At 48.1% G+C, this 18,040-nt stretch overlaps 1 protein-coding gene across 3 annotated transcripts in view; it reads right to left on the bottom strand.

Annotated features, from left to right (window-relative positions):
• Positions 1-18,040, bottom strand: part of drosha (drosha ribonuclease III) — a 78,646-nt gene that overhangs the window by 51,997 nt on the left and 8,609 nt on the right. For all 3 annotated transcript variants that reach the window (XM_086020133.1, XM_086020134.1, XM_086020135.1), the window contains 5 exons: positions 16,986-17,155; positions 15,015-15,139; positions 11,522-11,621; positions 8,188-8,295; positions 4,496-4,603 (listed from right to left, as the gene is read on the bottom strand). In XM_086020133.1, the coding sequence (XP_085876259.1) occupies positions 4,496-4,603; positions 8,188-8,295; positions 11,522-11,621; positions 15,015-15,139; positions 16,986-17,155 (611 nt within the window). The remainder of the gene's footprint in view (positions 1-4,495; positions 4,604-8,187; positions 8,296-11,521; positions 11,622-15,014; positions 15,140-16,985; positions 17,156-18,040) is intronic.

Raw genomic sequence — 18,040 nt, 5'->3', positions numbered from 1 at the left:
AAAAAAAAAAAAAAAAGAAAAGATGCGACAAGCATTTATCAATCTTCCATTAGGCGAATGCCAGCCCCCAAAAAAAACCACACAGCTGCTCTCCCCTGTCGACTTGTCTCCTTTCAAACAACTTCAAATCAATTTCAAGCTCCAATGTGATATATATGTAAAAACCTGAACGCGAGCGCTTCAATATTTAGCACTGCACAAGAGGCCTGCTGCTTTCAAGCTGTGAACACAGGCGACAAAATTCTACAGCCATTGTACTTTTTGTCATCTGGCTTCTGTGCGAGACGAGCGCATTTGCTCGGCGCCTCGGCTCCATATTGACAGTCGGATAAAAAGCAAATAAAACAAGTTGCAGCCTCTCTTTTCTTCTCCGACTTGTAGTCCGCCCCCTCCTCCCACGGCCCGAGCGCCAGGCCATGTCACAGCTTCACAGAAAGAAAACACATCAGTCACTTGCACAAACACTGCGGCTTGTGTGCACTTGACGGCAACGTCGCAAAGCAGCGTTGCCCTTTGGAGATCGCCGATGCTCCTTCCACTCAATTTAACCAGAAAGCAACGTGTCCCGTCAATCTGATTGGCAACAACCCTCATATCATGTAATGCTGGATTGGGTTTTTTCTCGAAACCTCGATACCGAGCCAAGGCAAGAGTTCACATTTGTAACATTTGAAAATGTAGCAAGAACTGCACTGAAATATCACGCACCCTAGTATAATACGACCTCCCAAAATCAGTGGTAAACAGCATTTTTTTTCCCCCTCTGTACATGTGTAGATGTCATGTTGTACGGCTTATGTTTTTTTTGTTCTTTTTTTTTACAAAATCTAGGGGCAGGTAAAAAACTATAAAATGTGTTTTTTGTGTGTAATTTTTACGATTCTATGTGTAATACGGTGGGACAATTTCAGATATTATTTTGCCCCAAAAATTGTGTGTTACTCACGGGATATGACGGTACTCGTAGGAACAAAATACACACGTTAGATCATTTGGAAACTACGAATATCTATGAGCTAATTTCACTTTGTATAGTGATCCCATTTAAATGAATGGAAATGCCATTAACCCATCCAGGGAAAAAAAATGTGTTTTATAAAAACAGTAATAGTAGATTAATAAAAGAAATGCACAATAAAACAATTTTGCATAGTTATTCATTCAGGTGTTTTAACACCGCCACATAGATGGCGTTTCCCATTATGTATTAGCATCCAGCTAGCAGACTTTAAAGCTACGTTGTGTGGCTGTTTGTGATTTATATATCGCTTGATAGTAAACTTTACAGCTTGACTCCTTTTTTTTTAGGGAATTGTTTGCCAAATGCTGCTTGATATGGTTGAATTCAATTCAAAATTTTGGCCCACACCTTTGGGAAAAAAAATTGTCAATAGCTCACGAAAAATTCGGAGTGTTTAAACGCAGCACTGGACAAAAACAACTAGCAGCGAGAAATTCCTTGTGTTTTTTCAACATACGATGCTGATTGCATTAACCAAAACATTCCATTAAAAGCATGCTCATTATTACTGTATTACATGACCAGTCAAACGACTTGAGATTTCATGACTTAATAATAACACAGCGACTCATTAATATGTAAGACGTGAGTATTTTACTGTGGTGCCTGACTACTCACATTACTTCATGACACAAGTCGCCACAAGAACATTACATGCGAGTCCGTGTTGGCAATAACAGTTTGACATGCCTCTGAATAAGTTACTCCTTCAATGTTACAGGATGTGCAGTCCAGCAGCGTTGCACTCCACTTGCGTGACGGCGCGGCGCTCGAAACATTATCGCCATGGCGACCACACGCTGTCCAGGCTTGGCGAGGAGGCGGCGTCAAACGCCATTTATCATTTAGACGGACGGATTTAGAAAAGACCGGAATGCGGTAAAATGTAATGCGGGCCAAACAAGAGGCCTGCCGGAATGTCGTGGTGAGCGCTGGCGTGGCCATGAATAAGACAACAAATAAAATAGTGATGCACGCACAACCGCATGCGTCGGGGCGGGGGGCGTGTGACAACACAAGCGGGCTGGGGGACTTGTACACTTGAATTATTGAGATGTTCTCTGATGCCTCTAGTTGTGCCAGCGTGGGTCCAAAGAGAGGAGTGGGGGCTGAATCAACAGGGGGGCGAGCAGGATTAAGGCCGGCCTTGACGGATGCGCTCGCATGCGGCGGGCGGCCATCAACGCGCCGCGATAACCCCCCCCCCCAAAACTATTTACATGCTAAATGTTTCACAGGGAGCCTCTCACAAGAGGAGCTTCAAAGCCCGTGCGGGGGAACAAACGACATTGATGCTGCACCTAAAAATGGTGCTAAATCTATGTAAAGAGTTCAAGGCAAAAATGTTAAATGGCGTGCATATTAAACATTTATGAAGCTTTGTGAAAATTGGTCAAACCTACATGAATTTGAAGACTTGTTTTTCAACATTACACCAATTAGTGCAAAGAACAGAAAAAAAATCTCCCAAAACACTCAATCAACTTTGTCCGAGCAAATTCCTCCGTGAGTATGATTAAAATGATTTGACTGACCAACATTAAGCAAACGCGGGCGGCACTGCGTGTGTGTGTCTTAAAATCAAATAGCCATTAATAATTCAAGCTGAATCACTCCAATAAAGCATGGGACCAGCACGCGTTTCTCCTACTGCACTCTTGTTGCTCATCAGGACACCAGGAGGACTACAAGGGCATATATTTACTCAAAACTGTGGTCCATTTGTATGACTTTACTCGCACATTCCCCTATAATTTTGGTAAAACTGTGATTTGTAAGGTCTGAAGCATATAGTTCTCATAATTCAGGTTCAAATATATTTTTTAACAACTTTCGATCGAACTTTCTTCTCCCCCCCATTACTTTGGTTGAACTCCACTTTGTATGAATTCAGGGGCACGTTGCCACATTATTTTGGTTGCGCTATGAATTGTCCATAGTGTATGTAGACGATCCCGAGAGAGAGGAGGTGATGTCAGGCCCCGCACGTGTGCTTGTCAGCCGGCGGCGAGCCTCGTAGCTGGCTGGCGTTTCCTTTTTTGCCGCTTAATGACAGCTCGTCACGGCACACTTGACAAATGGCCGATCAATATGTGCAAATTCCGGCACGCCGAGGCACAGGGAGCGCTCGGGCTTCTCGCACAAACACAAAAAGAGAGGTGCGAGTTTAACGATGAAAACTGCACAGCGCTGCGCTCTCTAACGCCTCCTCAGTCTTGCTGGAAGGGTTTTATGGGAGGGGGGTTGCACACCCCCAGGCCATGACAGGGCAGAGCTGGCGTTTGGCAGGACTGTACTGTCACCGCGAGTCACAGAAGACCCAGCAGAGTTGTGACTTGGGTCGGCGCCGGCTACCTTAAGTGACTCCCGCACCGCTCTTTCCGCCTGAACTGTCTGAGCAGAGGCGGCGCGGGTCCAAATAATGAGGAGTCTGCTGCCTCACTGGACGTGCGCACACAAGCCCAGATCTCACCGCAGGCAGGCAGGCGGTCAGGCAGGCGGGCAGTCAGGCAGGCAGGCAGGCAGGCAGGAAGGCAGCCTCAAACCAGTGTGCGCGGCTTTGTCTTGTTGCAGTTATTAACTATGCCAGCCTTTAAATAATACAGCGGTGCCACGGTGGTGTCACATAACTCTGTCACTCCGGCTGTCCAACTTCATCTCAAATCCAATACGGCCGTACGCATACGGATTCTGAGCATGCGGCAACTTGACGACGGGATCGACGAGAAGGCGGGTTTGAAGGTACTCTTATTTGAACCGCACAGTGAAATTGAATTGAAATTGAATCGTGAATTTTAGCACAAATCGGTAATGACCTCGAGCTGCAAGTTTAAGAGCCAATGCCAACCAAACACTCGCGGGGGATAATACGAACGTTTCGAGATGGATGAAAAGAAGTGCCCTAAGTGCTGGGATGTTCAAATAAATCCTTGATTTTTTTTCTTTTTTTTTCCCCTCACAAAAATCCGATCCAGTTGTTGTATTTGTGCCCCCTTCGCTTGTAGAAGAAGCAAAAAAACACAGACATTAGACAAAACAAGTTTGGTTTTCTTCCCAATGTGGGATTTGCTTCTTTCTTTTGAGAATAAACCTGCGTTAGAGATCGGCGTGGGCAACTAAGGTAGACCAACATGGACAAATGTGAAAATCTTGAAAAGAATATATGGTTGTAGACAGCCAGGTAGCTGCATAGCTAGCTAGGTACCTAAATAGCCAGCTATGTAGAGAGTTAGGCTGGTTGGTTAGCCATCTAGCTAGATAGCGAGCTAGCTAACTCGTTAGCTAGCCAGACAGACATCTAGACGGCCGGATATGCGCGACGGTTCAGTCAGTTTCGGCCGCAGCGCTCGGCATGCGGTGGGCCTTACAACGGACAGCTTTATGAGAACGTGCAGAACAGCTGCATGTTGACGCTTATGATTGCAGACGCAGTTGACAAGTGTTTGCTTTCGAAGCGGGCAGCGTGCATCTTACCTGCAAGAGGCAGCGCTCCTTGAAGACATAGCCAATCAGCTTGTCCAGGTGCATGAGGCACTGGTGGTAGCGGATGTGATGGGTGAGGACGGGCAGCATCATGGCGTGCTGTGGGAGCACAAAGAGAATTCTCAAGGAGGCGGCTCAGGAGGGGGGAACCTGAGTGAGGATCATGTCTGATATGAAAGAGGAGTGACGGGAACATGTTGGAGGGGAATGTGTGATGAAGAGATTGTCAGAAGCAAAGGCTGAGAGCTGATAGCGGGCAGAAATCAATCAGACACTCATTATTTATTAAGTGGCGCTAGGCAACACATAGATGAAATAATCACAAACCCGATGGCGGCGGCGTGAGAGGGAATGACCGACAGGAGGGAAAATTCACTTTGGGGCAGGGCGGTGGGATCGAAGCCCATTTGGCCGTGTTGACACACTTACTTTCACACGTACCCTGACAGCCTTCTGCAGAAAGGCCGTGAGAAGAACGGCGGCGGCAAAAGCAGCCGGTGGTCGGCGAAGGGGCTCCGTCATTAGTTCACGGTTCGCAGCGAGGCGACCGCGAGACAATACGGCAAAAGGCAGTTTTCACAACATTAACCCGCAGCCCACACACGAGAGAGGAACCCGGCGTCCTTGTTTTAATTAGCGCTACGGGGCAAGGCGACACCGGTGGCCTGACGGCACCAAGAGGTGTTGACAAGGAAACCCGGGGGCCGTCACGGGGGGCTGCACGGGTGACGCGCTTCTCTGACATCGTTAAAGAGCCAATTAACCGAGCCGCGCCGCGCCGGGCTCCCGAACTTGTCCGACGGACGACTGACTGATACCGTTTGTTGCAGAATGTTTATGCAGAGTCCTTCGTCCAGGTCACAAAAACAGTAGACAGTAGAAGAGTAGGGACCATTTGAGGAGAGATTAGACCTCCTTCCGCATCTGGCAGAAAAAGGCTCCACAACCATGTCTGGATCTTTCTGGCAGCCATTATAGTTCAACTGAGAATATACGACGCAGTCTTTTGATAGTTACTGTTTGTCTAAAATTGCAAGCATTAAAAGGCAAAACGACTGGGTAAAAGTTCGCTCAAAACTTTTCAATTGGTGCTACGACCCTGATATATCCCGTTCTGTGCATTTACATTGTACTCGCGTCTGATAGGTATGTTGGATTATTCCGCACATCTGGAAGAGGCCTGATTTCAACTTTTACATGACCAAGTCGCTTAGTGTTAACTTTGCAGCAGGCAGTGTAAATCTGGCCAGAGGAACACGGTTACAGTTGACCCTGACATATAGCTCAACATAAGCAGGAAGTATAAGTTCTGTCGCTGCAAAACATGGGAACCTCATGCGCAGCCTTTTCAGCATGCTAAACAAAACTAAACAAGCTTCATTTGCTTCAAATTTCTGTGAATGCCGAACAGCCTTCGAACGCCTGCCGTGAAGGACGCAGAAGGCGCAGGACAACAGCAAGTGAAAATTCCTCATCTCTGACTGTAAAGTGAAGGCCAGATCTTGGAAGCGCCTTTCAAGTGAAACAACCTTGGTGGTGTCGAGCGATGTCAATCACAAGCGGGCCCATTTCACTGTGTGAATTGCGGTTTTTTTCGGTGGGGAACAAAGCAAGTTTGGGCTCGGATCTGCCGCTATCTCTCGGCGGTGCGACGCGCGGTGCAGAGTGTAGCGCCTGAAATTATTCATGAACCAATTAGTCGCAGCAGTCCAGCTTGAAGCAAATATAATTGGGTGGCAATTATGGATCGGATCCTTTTTGCTAGACCTTGCTGCAAGAGAGGTCTGGCTTATGAGACTCGAACTTTCCTGTCATGCCTCTCCAAACGTGAGCAGCAGCTGTAGGCGATGCATGCGCGCTCGCACAAGACCGCCGGGCTGCCAATTATTGCTTTACAGTTGAAGGGCAGCACAATTGGAAGACAAATAAACGGGAGAGAGAATCGGCAAAAATAAACGCCGACGAGACCGTGGCATTTCACACGCAAATTCGCGAGCTGCCGCCATGTCGTTTTTGGCCACTGCAGACCCGTTCAGGTCTGGGACGGGTATGATGAATCCATTTTGGATCATGACGGATTGCGTGTGATATTTGATCAAACTAACGTTCAACGCGGCTGTGTGGCGTGCTCTCAAGTGAGGCATAATGAAGCCAGAAGAGGGTGCCAGACATTTCAGTTTGAAGATTAAAGCTGTTAAATGCCATACGCATTTCCGAGTTTAGTGTCAAAACTAAACGTCAAACAAAAGGTAATTACACATTGTCTGTTTAAAACAACCTCATAACTTTGCCTTCAAGTCTGCTAGATTAATGCTCGCATAAAACGGTACGTTCCATCACGACTTTCTTCTTCTAGTCTTTTTATCCTAATGCAAGCGTGCACTGCAACTAAGAGGCCAAGGTGCGCACAGCAGAAACTTACAGTATTGATTCCTATTTGTTGTTTTGCATTACCATTATTTGGGTATTTTATGATTTTACCTTGAGACCAATTTATTTTCTGGTTGTTCATTCAACTTATATTTAAAGCCGAGTTTTGAACCGACTGAATAATTGTGTATTTCAATGTCAATCAAAATAATCACGATTATTATTATTTTCCCATTATCACCCAGCCCTACAACATCATACATTGACTAATGTGATATCTGAGATATTTGCCTTTTTTTCAGGGGACTTTATACAAACATTTATCTATTCCATTTCAATGTTTTTCATTTTGTTACACCCGACTACTCAACGGGGCAGCAACGAGGCCAAGAGGTTCGTTAGTGTCCTTGTATTCCTCGTAGTGAATTTCGTTGAGTTTTCTGGATTTATTTTCAAGTACACAACACAACAACTGGTAAAGATTGTTTCTTCTATTTCCAAATCGCTCGTTAGGTCAGGGGAATAGTTCAAGACCGGCGCTTAAGTGTTTGCCTTAAAGCAGACACATGGAGATGAGAGTCAATTTGAGTGCGAGACGGACTTAAGTGGTCTCGCCAAACGGAGTCAAGTTGCGTGTGAGCAAGGTGTCGACGCGTGAGGCACGGCTGGGCCTTAATGAAGGGGGCGAGGTTGCACAGGCGCGGCGGGGAGTCCACTTTGGCCGCGCGCATCTCGAGCGAGGGCATGACGCAACACGTGGCAACATCGCAAGTGTCTCTCTCGAGCGCGGCTGAGCAGTCAACCACCCGCCTGCGTCATCTCGCCTCGTCTCACTGCCACCAAGCGTTGCATTATTTACAGCACGCCGCAACCTGCTTGACCACCGAGCTTGGCGTATTCATACAGTAGATTATCACTAGTCATACATCATCGTAGGATGCCGTTTATATTTTTTTGGGGTGTTCAAATGTGTGAATGCCATTACCTTTGCGATATGTCGTGATGTGCTAGTGTGCAAAAAAAAAAAAAACCCTCAGCAAAAATCTGGGAAATAAACGTCACATTTTTGCAGCTTTAAAAAAGACCCAATAAAGTCCAGTTACATTGGACTGTCGGTTAATCGGCCGGGCACGTTTTTCAACTAATATAGGCAATATTAAACCTTTGGGGGTATTTTTATGTTATTTGTCAGTTTTAGCTATTCACGTCAGGTCTTCATCCCTAACCGCCGCGAGCGCTCACTGCCTACATATACTCGAATCAAAAGCTGTAAACAAGTGTCAACGCATGCGTCTTGCACGCATCCGTGTTACCTGACAGACGTCGGAGCGGATGCCGGTCTTCCAGAATCCCTGGCTGCTGAGCTCCACAGTCACCTCGCGGCGCATGGTGTTCTTCTGACGGATCTTCTGAAGAGCTTCCTGCCAAACAAGCAGCCGGTCAATTATTGATCAATGGCAGTGAAGCCGGCGGGGACAGCACCCATCCTTAGAACACACACCCAACGCCCCCCTATTCCCACGCTACCTCAACCCGTTTCATTCCCGCTGTGCTAACAGATGTCATGAGCTTCATATGCCACATGCAGCGGCGGACAGCGATGGCATTACCGCTTCTGATGGTGGCTAATTGAGGCCTCGCCATTGGTCAGCTTGGCCCGTCAGAGGCTTCAGCCCCGACCGAGCAAGAGCAGAGGCACCCGGGGGGGTGTCAATCTCACAAGGGTCAAATGTAAAAATCGCTAAGGCTGTAAACGGTTGGCCAAAAATCATAGTGGGCTTTGCGCCTTGGTTTTAAGCTCATCGGGTGCAGAAATTGCACACGAGTCATTATATACATATGTCAGCATACGTGTGTGCGTTACATACAGCCAAGACGCAATCGACTCCCGGCGAGCCGCCGCAAATGGAACGCCAGGAATTTTTGCCTCGCAGAGGAAATAAGAACAACAAAGGCATGAATAAATAATGCCAACCGACTTTGAACTCTGCATCAAAGTGAACACGCTCGCCCACGCCGCCGCCACCAACAGCACGGGCATGCGCGCGCGTGGCGCACGCACACACACACACACACACACACACACCCGACACGCACGCGGTACACATCTGCATCGCTGCAAATGACATGGAAACGTTTGTGCTGCGTGGTCAGGGGGAAGGTCATGAGGACTAATTATTGTAAATTGCAAGTCTGGAAGAGAAAGCGCTCATGCAGGTGATTTTTAAATGCACCTATGAGGTCTTTTCAAGGTGCCCAACTCAAGTCTATTTTCGTCTACATACGAAGTCTCACGTAAGAATGTGCTCATTTGCACAAAGCCGGGTGTGTATACGTCATCAATCTGCGTATTTGCATGAGGTCAAGCAGACATTGGCGCATATCCAGTATGGATCGGACAATGGACATTCGGAAGCTAAGCGACTCCAAGAGTCTTTTTTATCTTGAAAAAAAGACGGTTCAACTTAATAATTCAGTGTAAATCCAGAGCGTGATTGGAACTAGCAAACCATCAAAGTCGCGTCCATCATATAAACAACCAGCCCCCCTTTTCTTGAGAGAAAACAACGAAAACAGGGGCGGAAAATCCTGTTGTGTTGAGCTGAGAGACGTCTCACAAGTGCACTGACAGGCCCGACTGCGGACGTGATATTTATTCAAATAAGCGTTGAGACCATCAGGAAGAGAAGATAAAAATGTCCATTCCATGTTCACAAAAGGTGGCTACAAGACACTGCGTGACCCACTTATCGCATGCTTTTGTACTTTGTTGGGGAAAAAAAATAGAACAGCACTTAAAATATGAAGTCAGACTGTGTGTGTGTGTCTTGCCTAACATTACGTTACAGAGTCAAAAATTCATTCGGAAATACACAAGCGAAGTAGGAGTGACGCTCATTTCATGACCAAATTATTTGATGTCGTCTTACGGATGCAAAGTATGCAAAACAGGATGCACATCAACGCGTCGCCTTTCCGGTGCAAAGGTCAGATGGCAAACCGGTTTCCGCCGTCAATATGTCAGAAGCCACCGGAATGCCATCTGACGAACAGATGAGCGCTTTAGCAAATAGCTGCGGATCATTTACTTGCTTTCCTCGTAGCTTGGTGGCAAGTGGAAGACTGGTGGGACAAAGTTGCAAAAAAACTTGCAACTTGATATGCCGCTACTCCACGTAAAAAGCTTGCTCCTTCCAAATGTGGTGGATAACGGTCGCTCCAGTCCTGCGTTACACACTGAGCCCCGAAACCGAAAAGTCGAACGAATGAACGTCATCTCAAGCTCAGAGTTTTGCGTCAGCAAAGGTTAATGGGTTCTTCTTTCGCCCAACCCTTCCCACAACTGTGCGGATATCTGCAAGCTACTTCTCGACGTATGCACACAATACGTACAGTATTGTAGACCCAAAATAGCCTCCTTGGGGGAGGTAATGAGTCCTGACAGGGCAACTAAAGCACGCTAGCGGAAGGCACAGCGCTCTACCGAGCAGCGTGTGTGTGTGTGTGTGCGTGCGCGTGTGTAATTGCTGCGGTTTGACAGCGGGACATTCAGGCCCTGTTGGCTGGAGAGCCACCTAGGAAAGCAACTAATTGAGTCCAACTTTTTGCTTCTTATTGGTTGTGCTTGTGTCAAGCAGGATGTGTTATGTGCCGCTGAGGCGTTACAAGGAGTCCCTGGAGGGGGGGGGGGGGGGGGGGGGCGCGGGGTGTCGGATGAAGCCTGAATCTCACCTGAACTAAAGCATCTCCGTCCCCAGCGCCGCTCTGACCTTCGCGCCGGAGGCTTTCACGCGGATATGAGAAAATAAATAAATAAAATGAGGCGGCGAGCGTACGGGGGCGCAAGGCACTTAGCGAAGATGTACACGCCGAATGAGAATGAAGGGGAAAAAAAAAAAAAAAAAAAAAAAGAGCAGCAACAATTAATTGATAAGAGACGAGCGATATTTACGAGATGCGCTCGAGTGCGCCAAGCTTGTCACGTTTAAATGAGATCGAGGAGTGGAAATGAGCTGGTGGCATTTGGAGGAGCAAACTCGTCATTTGTTGCTTCATCAAAAGCAGCATGGCTGACACTTCGGATGTTACCTCTGCCGGGGAGCTCGTTACCGGCATGAAAAATGACATTGCAGTCTACTATTCGGGGGAGGGGGAACCAAGCCCGGCTGCGAATGATGTAAAAACCGCAAATTAGGTGACGCCCCTCACCCAAAAAATGTTTATAAATGCCGACATCAGTAGTTCCAACTGAATATTCCACACTGTGGTCCCAGATAACTTGAACATCACACTTCTTACATTAGCCTTAAAAAAAATAAAAGGAGTACAGATTGTTTGGTTTTGCCAACAAAACTGGTACATTCAGTATTACACTCTTGGAGGGAAGGATTAAAATAAAAAAATTATTATTTGAATTTAAGACGGAGGGGCGTAATGATTTCCCATGTTTTTCTTTTACGTATCCACGGAAAATATTTTCGTCCATTTAACAAGTTCTGACACTTCGCTCTCGCTCTGCCACGTCTCATCAGAGTAGATTGTCCTGCTGCGGTGGATCCGATATTTGGTGCCGAGTCCAGTTACGAACTCGGAAATTCTCAGCAACATTGCCGGTTTGTTTAGTTGTCTTTTCAGGCGTGAGCTCACCTCCCTCTGCGTCAGCTTCTGCTTATCCAGTTGCTTCACCTTGGGGCTGTTGGCAAGCAGGTGGCGCAATTTCACGTAGCTCTTCCACAGTTTCTGGTACCTGGCAACCAGGAAAGAAGGGGCGGGGGAAAAAAAATGAGGCTAAAAGGATTCCAAGTCCAAGTCTGCAACAACACATCAATACTGTATTTCATCCGCCGCCCGCCTGATATTAAACTTAATTGGGGAGTAGCCTGCAGACGTTGCTCCATTAGCTGCTTTTGTTTCGTGGGCGGCAAACGTCCGAGGTTAGCGTGTCTGCCGCTTGAACTCCGAGTCGGGTTCACCTGCCTCCGACTTTCTTTCTTCCACCTCGCCTGCTCCTCACTTTCATTCTCCATTGTCTTTGCTCTCATTTGCATGTGAAGAGAGAGTCGGGTGTTATCGGCAAGGTGACATGGAGCCACCGCCGAGACCCCCCCACACCCCCCCCGCCACACCCCGTGCCCCCACATTTTCAATCAAGCCTTCTGATTGATGCACTGAGTGTGACCGTTCTGCTCCCATTCAGCAGACTTTCTCCTCATTTAGCCAGAATTATTCAATTATGATTGGTGGGGCGGCGAGTTAAGGTGGCGCGGCTTGGCCGATCGGACAGAGTGAAAGGGCGAGGAGACGTACGCAGCGATATGGAGGGAGAGCGTGCGCGCGCGCGTGCGTGAGTGTGTGTGTGTGAGAGAGGAGGGCTGGGGACGGGGGCCACCGCAGAATAGAAGAATTATAGAGCTTTAATACGGGAGACTTCATTAGAGACCGAGGCGAGGGAATGAGACGGCTTAACGGCGGCGATTATCAGCTCGCCGCCTCCGCTCGGAAGCGTCCTGAACGAAAAAGGAGACGGCGAGGGGACCAATATCCAGCCTGGGAGGCCCACGCGTCCCCGGCCTGCGTCGGTGACCTTTCCCGGAGATCCGACGTGATCTCTTCGCGGCGCCCCTCCCGGCTTACATTAGCATATGCTAACTCTTCCTCCGCGCACCTCCAGTGTTATTAGTCTGAGGGGTTATTTGTCATGAGGTGCCTTCCTCGTGAAGTTGTGTAACAAATCCGGAGTGACACTGAGCGGTCGGACACTGCATTTTTTTGTGTCTTTTGTTATCAACTGTCTCCGTTTTTGGTATTTCGGATTTTTACTCCATCTACAGCGCTTTGTATGCAGCCACGGTTGTTTGAAAGTGCCCCATGAATAAAGTTGAGTTGAGGATCGGGCTGTTATTGAATGTCAATTGTCGATATGTGCCCCCACAATGAGTCTTGACTGGCGACCGGTCCATATTTTTCCTCTAAAAATGCCCTGGCAGTGACCTACACAGGGAGTAATGTAATTGGATCTCAACGGGCACCGGCTCTAAGTCAGACAACAGCGTTAGCTTCTTATGAACAACACTTACTGGATTGATCTGTGAAGTTATTGCTGGAGCGAAGGAGGGTTGCGGGCCTGGAGGTGAGTGTGCATTCTTGTCTATAGCCGCTTTCCCATTGTAGCGGTTTGACACTGGAACGGCTTTGCTTGACCCTGAGCGCTTGCTTTTTGAATGACACGTTTTGCAATGGAACTGCTTTTCAGAAACCCCTCCGAGGTGGTTCTGGTTCGCAAGGCCGACCAGGGCGGTGAGATCACTACTGTCTTCTGATTGGCCGACAGATCTCGGGCATTTCTTAAGCGACGTAACAAACAAGTAACAAGCTTGACAAGTTGCATTTTATAAGCGCATTTTATTGTTTCGGGCCGGTTTTAATCAAGTAATAAGTAAACGAAGTACTAAGAGACTGCCGACTGTTCTATGCGCACCAAAGAACCTGGTCCGTCTTGTCCATTCCAAGCGTCTTGACGTCAAAGGCGGCAATGTTCACGTTAAATGTTAATGCTCCCGTGCGGCCGATTCCTCCGCCACATTATTCCCTGGCCTTTGACCCGTCACCTCGGCATACGGCGCACGGGAGCTTGACGGTCCGGCGAGGGTGACAACACACCAGGGCGTCTTGAGTCCAGCGAGTTAATAACGCACGCTGCGCCCACGGCCTCATCGACAGTCGCGCACTCCACAGCGCCACAGATCATTAGCAGTGGCGGGCGAAGCCTATGCGCCAACCAACGCCACTAATGACGTCCCAGTCTGTCCATAAATTTGTCGCCGTGTGCCACTTGGAGCCGTTTGACACGGCGGCAGGGCGTGCGATGGATGAAAGCGCGCAGTGGGCAGGCGGCGAGGGGCGAGGACACTGGCGAGTCGGGCAGAGGGAGCGCAAATTAGTCCTGACTAATAGACCTCCTGTTTGTATCCTCATGTTGCCTCCTGACTGTGGCAAGGAGGAGAATTTGTGTTCATTAGAATTAAGGACTCATAATGGAAAACGGGTGAACTAGATAGAGCTTTGCACGTTTCAGAGAGGCTCAGAGTTAGGATCCCGGCTCCGGCCAGGGTTTTTTTCCCCTCTCACATTCAACGTCAGCCTCATTGAAGACTCAAAAGTGTCCATAGTTGTGAATGGCAATAAATATGCGGTCAACACAAGTCTATAATTTTAGACAAAAGCATGCGACATGCTGTACAAGCTGTTGAGGCACTTGGGGAAAAGCTTCAAATTGTGAGTTGTCTCCTTTAAAAGCCAAGACATCATTTTTTGCATCAGAACTCCTCAGGGACAGCAGCTCTGATGATCTTCGACATCGCTTTTGTTAATTATGCAGCAGCACAATACACTATTCCCACCTGCGGGCCCTGCGTCGTGTTCGGGAAATAAACCGCACGGGCTCCCGTGACGGAGCCACGCCACGGAGGAAGCCGGCACCCGTGACGACGCATGCGAAAATGTCACGCCGCTCGTCCTTGCCGCCATCTATTCCCTTTTCTAATCTATCAGTCTGCCTGCACTTTGCCTTCCGCAAACTCTCAAGCTTGTAGTGGCGGCGCGGCACGCAGGGGGACGGCGCCCGGCGTCCGGGGAGACCGCCGCTGAATAAGGACGAGTGGGAACAAGGGAGGAGAAAAGCTAAAAGGAGCTGCATGACATTTATCTTGGGTGCGACCAGATTGCAACAAATGATGATCCGGAATGACTGGGAGAATCGCCTTCAGTCCTGTTTACGACCAAGCAGGAGAGCGTTTGATTGGCAATTTGTCACATTTCAAACTGGTCTTCCGTCACTAGCCTTCGAAATGAATGGCTTAAAGAGGATTTGATTTTGAGAAACTGGCGTCTAAAACGCCACTCTTCCAATCTCCTGTTTGGCATCTCAAATGCAGTTGACTGCACGCCGCTTCGCAACCACTGGCGTGCCTTTGGTAACCTTTAAAAACAGTCGGTCAAGAAAACATTGGACTCCCCCCGCACTGAGCGTGAATATCGAGTGAATACAAAGCAGGCAAATTTGTCTGAGCTATACGCGCCCGCATTCATCAGTCAAGTTAAAACAGCCGCTTAGCACGTTCAAAGCAATAACAGATCTTACTGAGGGTCTCCGGCGTAGCTGAGCTGGGCGGGCCGTATCCCGAAATGAACGATGATGGGGAAGGTGATGACGTCTGGGTTGAACTGCTCCCGGTCCAGCTGGTCGATCCGCACCGAGCTCGGTTTCTGGGGAGCGACAACGCGGAGGCGAGCGTGTTAGGAGTGTAAACAAGCTCCGCGACCGGGCGCCGCCGTTCCACCATTCGCCGCGCGGCACGCCAGCGGCGAGCAGGCCGCCCGGCGCGCGGACGCGGGAGGAGCGTCCTCAGGTAGCCCGTCGCACCTTTGGCGAGATCAGATGGCGTGATGAGCTCCTGCGGCAGATGGCTCGAGGCCTGACTCTCACTTTGACATTAGCCGCGTTCACGCCGCACAAAGTCGCGGAAAAACATGTTTTTTTTTCATGACTTGGCTATTGACTTGCTGAAACCAGGTCACGACTTGACTTTGAAAATTGGAGGTTAACACTTGAGACTTCCAGCATTGCTTGCTCGAAAGCCATCAAGTAAGCTCTGGTGCAAACAGATCATCGGGGATGAATCCTGGCCGGCCATCCAACGCGGTGCCCTTGCACGTCCACGTTGCGAGTGTTACTAATTACCGCTAAACTTTGATTGACAGCGAATGCAGTGATTAACCCCCCCCCCCCAATCCTGCGAGACCTTGACCAAACGCAGCAGAGGACAGAGTGTCAATCTAACGAGTGCGCACTTACGTTGATGTCGCAAATATGCTGAGCTACACTTGCAGTAACGTTGGAACGCTGTCAGAAGAATATTGTGATGATTATTTCAAATCAACGTCTTTCGTATCAATGGTGTGAGCGAGATCGGATCTCGAACAACAATCAGGAGCAAGGCGTATTGACAAGTAGAAACGAGAAAATATATGGATAAACAAGTCCTGTGGATAATTTGTGCTACGTCTTATCTTTATCTTTATCTGTCTGTCTGGGACAGATCCTTTTGGTTGAATTTGGAATGGAGGAAAAAAAAAAAACATTCAGGATGAAAAAGAGAAGCAATGATGACATCATCCCATCCAATCTGAGACAAAAATGCAAAAGTAATTCCCAGACATGCTCCAAGCCAAGCGTGTGGCACAACACACGTTTCCTTCACGCAGGTGGAATGTGTCCCGATACTTTTGCTCAGAGATAAATTTAGCATCAGTAGGTAATTTATGATCTAATGCCTCCCTGCTCTGATGGAATTTTCCGGGTCAGTGCCAGGTCGCCCTGCAAAAATTGGACACTGGAAGAAGACAAGAAGCTCCGGTGAAGAGCAGAAGCATTTGTGCGGTGTGAAAAGCAAACTGTCATGAGGGAAAGTGTCTTTTTTTGCTTTTCTTTTAATTTTGCATTGATCATCTGCCAAGTATAAAAGCTTTAAATTCAGTTGCAATAGGTTAAGTTCCTCTGTGAAGGACTCCTGGAAATGGTCAAAATGACCATAAAATGGCCACCTCCAAATAAATTTGTTGTTTGTAGAATCGAATGGGACGGGCGGGTGTTCCAAGATGATTTGATGATGAACCCCCCCCCCCCCACCCCCCACCCTCCCGCCAGCTATCTGACACACCTGACAGCGAACATTCAGAGTTGACTCGGGGAGGAGCCCACCCAATAAGTCACGCTCGCCAAAGGTCGTCGGTACGTTGGTATGCAGCTCTTTAGCCGGCAATGACATCGCATCACCTTCACCCTGACACAATTACTGCACGGCCCCCTGAAAGGCTCCTCCGACACGGAGGTGAGCCAGCGTCGCGGTGACATTAGCGCGTGGCGGTGGGGGCGGGGCGGGGGTGGGAGGGAACCGCACGAGGATAGTGACAGCCAACGCCCTTGGGGATAAGAGGTGAGCGTGCCGGTGTCACGGGCTAGCGGGACAAACAGCACAACGGGTTGCGGATGCCCTTGGACCGGCGTCCAATGGAGAGAGTCAAAAAAAAAAAAAAAAAAGGCCTCACTAACCGAGCCCGGGTTGGTGACGATCATGCCCTTGCACTCTTCCGCATACTTCTGCCACGCCAGCTCCTCCCACTGCAGCATGTCGGCGATCTGCTCCTCGGGGACCAAAGGCTTGCTGCTGCTCAGGAGGTAGAGCAGCACCTGGTGCATGGACAGCACCTCCTTGCCACCATCTGCAGAAGCACAACTACCAGCTCAAATCCAAACTCGGCGAGGTACAAGTTGAAAGGGCACAGAGTCGATATACTTCTGTTCAAATGGCAGATTTTCGTGACATCAAGGAAATATAAGAGCAAGGTGAATTCCCATTTTTCTTTCTTAACAAGTCAACTGAGAAAAAAAAAATCTATTCAATGATCAGTTTCAAATTAGCACAAAACCTGTCAGGAAAAAGCCAGTTAGCACATCTGAACTTTATTTGGGCTCATCAGAGTGAATTCTGCCTAATTCTGAACACAGCCACACCCCCACTTGTGCAACCACATTGCCTGAGCGGTTTAGTCTTACTCCCCCGCTCAAACACATATTTTCTTCCATTGAGGAATATAGGTCCATTAGTGGTTGGTTTCATTTTTTTCATACCACAACCACCTGGCATTTGAATAGGGGTGTGCAGATTTTGTTTGTATCCAGTGCATGTGCGAACGTGTGCGCATCAGCATAGTGAGGAACCTCTCGAGTTCAACACAATCGCAACCATTGCCTGAGTCGCATTTCAAAAGAATGGCTCCCATGGGAAATTATGTAAATAATCGCTTCCCGGTTCAACAATACAACAGGTTAACAATACAGGCAACGCAGTACTGTGATATATTCCTGACGCCATCATCTTATGTAACATTGTGAGCCGACAACCAGACAATTCAGATGGTGCATAAATGACACCGAAAAAATACTTTTTAATGTGTGACATTAACCAAATATTAAAAAGAAATAATTAAAAAAAATACTATTAACGGGAGCAACATGGAGCGATGAATTGAATTTTGGATGAAAGAAAAGAACGAATTCCCCCTACCAAGGTCAAATACTTCACAAGCTTGAGCAAATGCTTTTTC

Source organism: Filicampus tigris, chromosome 21, assembly GCF_054856515.1.
Source record: "Filicampus tigris isolate MCC_2025a chromosome 21, RoL_Ftig_1.0, whole genome shotgun sequence".
Classification (NCBI taxonomy): domain Eukaryota; kingdom Metazoa; phylum Chordata; class Actinopteri; order Syngnathiformes; family Syngnathidae; genus Filicampus; species Filicampus tigris.
Note: the sequence above shows the minus strand (reverse complement) of the source record. Positions and strands in the feature narration are given on the sequence as shown.